At 39.2% G+C, this 4,298-nt stretch overlaps 1 protein-coding gene across 1 annotated transcript; it reads left to right on the top strand.

The window, feature by feature from the left end:
* On the top strand, nucleotides 1–4,063 carry LOC307143607 (uncharacterized protein; the record flags this gene model as incomplete). Its single annotated transcript, XM_079845334.1, has 5 exons — nucleotides 1–78; nucleotides 764–898; nucleotides 1,263–1,418; nucleotides 2,337–3,255; nucleotides 3,373–4,063. The coding sequence occupies 5 exons, from the start codon at nucleotides 1–3 to the stop codon at nucleotides 3,618–3,620; spliced, it is 1,536 nt and encodes a 511-aa protein (XP_079701460.1). The 3' UTR covers nucleotides 3,621–4,063.
* Nucleotides 4,064–4,298: the final 235 nt, after the last annotated feature.

The following is a 4,298-nucleotide window of genomic DNA, read 5'->3' as shown; positions in this document are numbered from 1 at the left end:
ATGTATTTGAGGAATGCTGGAAAACCCTATGTGAACCGGAGAGGAGAGCAAAAACAAGGAAAAAGTCCACCAAAAGAGGTGAGTGAAAACCCGTATACAAAGTATCTACCTAAAGTTAGCGGTTACAGTCAGAGGGGCGTGTAGGCTCTGTCTACTACAGTTCATATAGCTCACTCTGTTTAAAGGATCATTTCATGAATGGGTCGAAATGAAAGCTGAGAAAATTAGGATTCAGGGGACGTTTTAAACATGTCTGTACACCACGGAGAAATGAATCGAAACGCTTTAGGTGCGTCTCTAACACCAGCTCAGCTGCGTCATTCATAGATTGTGTTATACGTAACGTTACTGCTGGCAGAATTGTATACATAAACAAACATAATATGTAAATATTATTAAGTAAATTCATCCCCAATCTTTAAGATGTTTAGAGTAGAATTTGATGGCTTTATGTCTTCACTGAAATTGGTAAAAAAAATAAAATAAAAAGTCATTGACGTGTTTAAAATATTTTGATATAATTTTTGTATCCCGTTACCATTTAATGCAACACGTTGTTTTGTAATATTGTATGCTATGTTATGTTTGTTACTTGTCATTAAATAAATAATAAAAATAAATTAAAAAAAGGTAATAATAAAAAAAAAAATGCATTGATTGTGTAAGCTGATATTCTAGCAAGTAACCTTAATAGCTGCTAATAGCTCTAGTTTTTATAGCTAAAAAAAAAAAAAAACGCTAATGTGACTTTGTTTCTGTTAAGGGCAAGGTGTGCAAGGAGACGTGTCCCAGGCAGTGTTCAAGCCTAACAGATGAAAGAAAACTCCAGCTCTTCACAGAGTTTTATGCTGTCTCTTATGAGAGGCAGCAGGCTATCATTCTCTCTGGTTTGGAGCAGGTAGGCTAACTTAAGCAATTCATGACCATATCATGTCAACAGTATGCAATGCATTACAATGTAGGCCCATGAAATAACCAGTGAATTGAATACTACTGTATGCCTTCAATTCACTAAGACTGCACATGTGCTTGATCACTGTAAATGTTAAATTTTGTGAGGATGGATGAAGGATGACCAGCATCAAGTAGGCCACCAAGTGCATTAAAGACCACAGCGCTTTGATGCCCTAATAGGCACACACATGGCTTATTCATTCTCCTAACCAAAGCCTACTCACATACTTAATGACCTTAACTTGACAGCATACGACGGCTAGCCTGCTACGCTATGGTAAATGTATTTTTTTTCTTTTTACTTCTAGCACAAGGTGAGTCGCAGACGACCACGTGGGCCTGACACTGAGAATACTAAGAGAAAGTACACCTTCAAGTACAATGTGCAACAAGGAGGCCAAAGACTTGCTGTTTGTAAGCTTACATTTATGTCCGTCTTTCAACTGACCAACAGTCGCCTACAGGCAAGTTTTCTATAGCCTAGCGTTTTCCGTTTAACTTTTCATTACATGCATGATTTTAATTAGATACATTGTCCATAACATATTTATTTAAAGTTACATATCTTTGAAAGGGTTATTCAAGAAAAGTTAGGCAGTCAGTCTGAGGGAACAGAGCAGGTAGCTAAAGTCAGGTCTCCATTAGAGGACTTCAGAGGAAAACATAAGAACAGGTAAGTAAAAAAAAAAAAAAAAACTTCACCTCAGGAAAGATTAATGTGTATTTAAAATGGGTCATTTATGTAGTAGAAATGTAAAATTATTTTTTAATTTGGAGCCTTCTAGACTGAGAAAAGTCAGAAAATTAATTTTTGATTTATGGGGATGAAAGACAACAACTCCCAGAATGCACTGGGACACAGAGACGAACTGGTCTCGTAGGCTATCTCTCACGGAGGAGAATGCACATCAACTGATCACTTGGTTAGCGTTCATGTAAACACTACATTCAGATTCACAAATCGTAATAAATTCAGTTAGATTTAAACAAAAGATGTGCATGTAAACAATGACGATTTTTGCGTCATCGCAGGATTTTTTCCAGACAAAAAATACATAAATCTCTCGTCTCAGGGGGACATGAGGGAGGAAAGCACGGTAATTCGAAAATACTACAGGTTTTCTACTGATACAAAGCTTAATGCTAAATCCTGAAGTATCCCTTTAATGACTGTATGTAAAAAACAAAATCCTATCATTTAATGTCAAAGAAACAATGCAATTTTGCAAAACAGACCAGCATAGTTTATTATATTTCCCGTGTTCACGAGTTGTGTTGTTTATTTTTTAGGCCTCATAGCATTCATCCTGCAGTGAGAGAGGGGATAAGAGAGCATATCCTGAGCTTGACCACGCCAACCGAACCACTACTCACGGTTGAAGGGAGATGTGGAGAGGGAGTACCTGAGCCCTGATTTAAACCTGCTCCGCATGTTCCGCCTGTACAAGGAAAACAATCCAGCATCCACTGCAAAGTTCTGGCTCTATAGGGACATCTTCAAGCAGCAGAACCTCAGTTTTGGGCAGCCAAGAAGTGACACTTGTGCGAAATGTGACGCCCTGTTCTCAAAATTAACAGCTGCTACAACAGATGGAGAAAGGTTGAAGATCGCAGCCGAGAGTGAGCTTCACCACCGGAAAGCAGAAAAAGCGTACACCCAGTTGCAGGCTGACACAGATTGGGCCAAAGCCAATGATGACTGCCATGTCATTTGTATCGACATGCAGGGGGTAGTGTTCACGCCAAACCTGACACACTCCAACGTGTACTATCAACGGCAGCTGGCCAACTACAACCTCTGTATCCAGGAGATGGGCACTGACGATCCTCCTACAATGTGCCTCTGGCATGAGGGCATCGCTCACAGAGGTTCCATCGAGGTGGCAAGCTGTCTTTTGAAGTGGGCAGAAACATCTTTCGCTCCCCTAGTCCAGGCAAAGGAACGGAAGCTCATCATCTATAGTGACCGATGCTGTGGGCAGAACAACAACTGGCGAGTCCTAAACCTCATGGCCCTGCTCGTATCTAGAAGGTACTTCAGTCAGATAGAGCAGAAGTTCATGGTGTCTGGTCACTCCTTCCTTCCCTGTGACCGTTCATTTGCCACGCTGGACATGAGGCGTAAGGTGTCCACACTCCACACCCCCAGCGATGTTGCCGAGATGATCCGTGGAGCCAGGCAGCAGCATCCATTTAAAGTAACTGAGATGAAATGTGCGGACTTCAGGCAGCTTCCTGATGCAACATTAAAGCGTCCACCTGGCCTCCTAATCACATCCATGATGTGGTTGAAAGTGACAGGTAAAAAAAACGAAGAACTAAACTAAAACTAAACTGGTTTTCTGAGATTAACAGTGTTAGGGATATGTGCGTGAAGGAAGAATCTTTATTGAATTTCTTGTTGAATCATGATTTCAGCTGCTGATCCATGGTGTGTCCACACAAAAGGGAGCCACAGCCTTTACGAGGGATGGAAGACCTGGCTGATCACCAAACAGAGGAAGAATCAACCACCTCCAGCTCCCTTGTTCTCCACCACGTATGCTCGTGCTTACGAGGACCCTCTGCCCGTCAAGAAGGAGAAGCACCGTGACCTTATGAAAATGCTAGCCTACATGCCAGCGGAGGCCCAAGCATTTTATGGGACATTAGAATGTGAAGAGTAGCCTGGTATGTGTAGGTCATGTGCAGGGTAAGGTGGGGTATATTGTGTATATTGTATAAAAGTAATCATAAAAGTAGTTGTAGCTTATCTTGTATGCCTTATCTTATGTTGTATAATAGGAATATATAGGTATTTATTTATTTAGTAAATGAATGAATGGGGTGATTATTTATGAAATGTATTATAAAAGTTAAAGGAACAAAAAAGGAAGATGTATATGTAAACTAGCATATGGAACTATAGCATGGAATGATGATGATGTATGTATTGTAAATATGTATTGTTTACTGTTATTACTGTTGTTTATTGTTTGTATGTATTGTTTATTGTATGTACGGTTTATTGTTTGTACTGATGTTTATTTTTTGTACTATAAGTAGGCCTATGTATTGTTCATTGTTCGTACCGTATTGTCCGTGTTTTTGTTCTGTGATTTACGTTGGCAAAAAATAAAAGAAACTGAAAGAAAGAAATGCTTAATATTTTCTTTAAGGTTCTGTTACTGTATTAAAACTAAGATAAAGCAATCAAATCTCCAGTGGCTTAAAATGATTGGATGAATTGGACTTATACTGTTATTCCACATTAACTGGACATATACTGTTCTTCCACATTCCAGAAATGTAAATTACTCTAACTTTTTATTTTTAAGATTGATACTAAAAAATCTTATCTCATT

The sequence above is a fragment of the Gobio gobio genome (genome assembly GCF_949357685.1).
Source record: "Gobio gobio genome assembly, chromosome: 19".
Lineage (NCBI taxonomy): Eukaryota > Metazoa > Chordata > Actinopteri > Cypriniformes > Gobionidae > Gobio > Gobio gobio.
The sequence above is the reverse complement of the archived record's forward strand: the minus strand, read 5'-3'. Positions and strand labels throughout refer to the sequence as shown.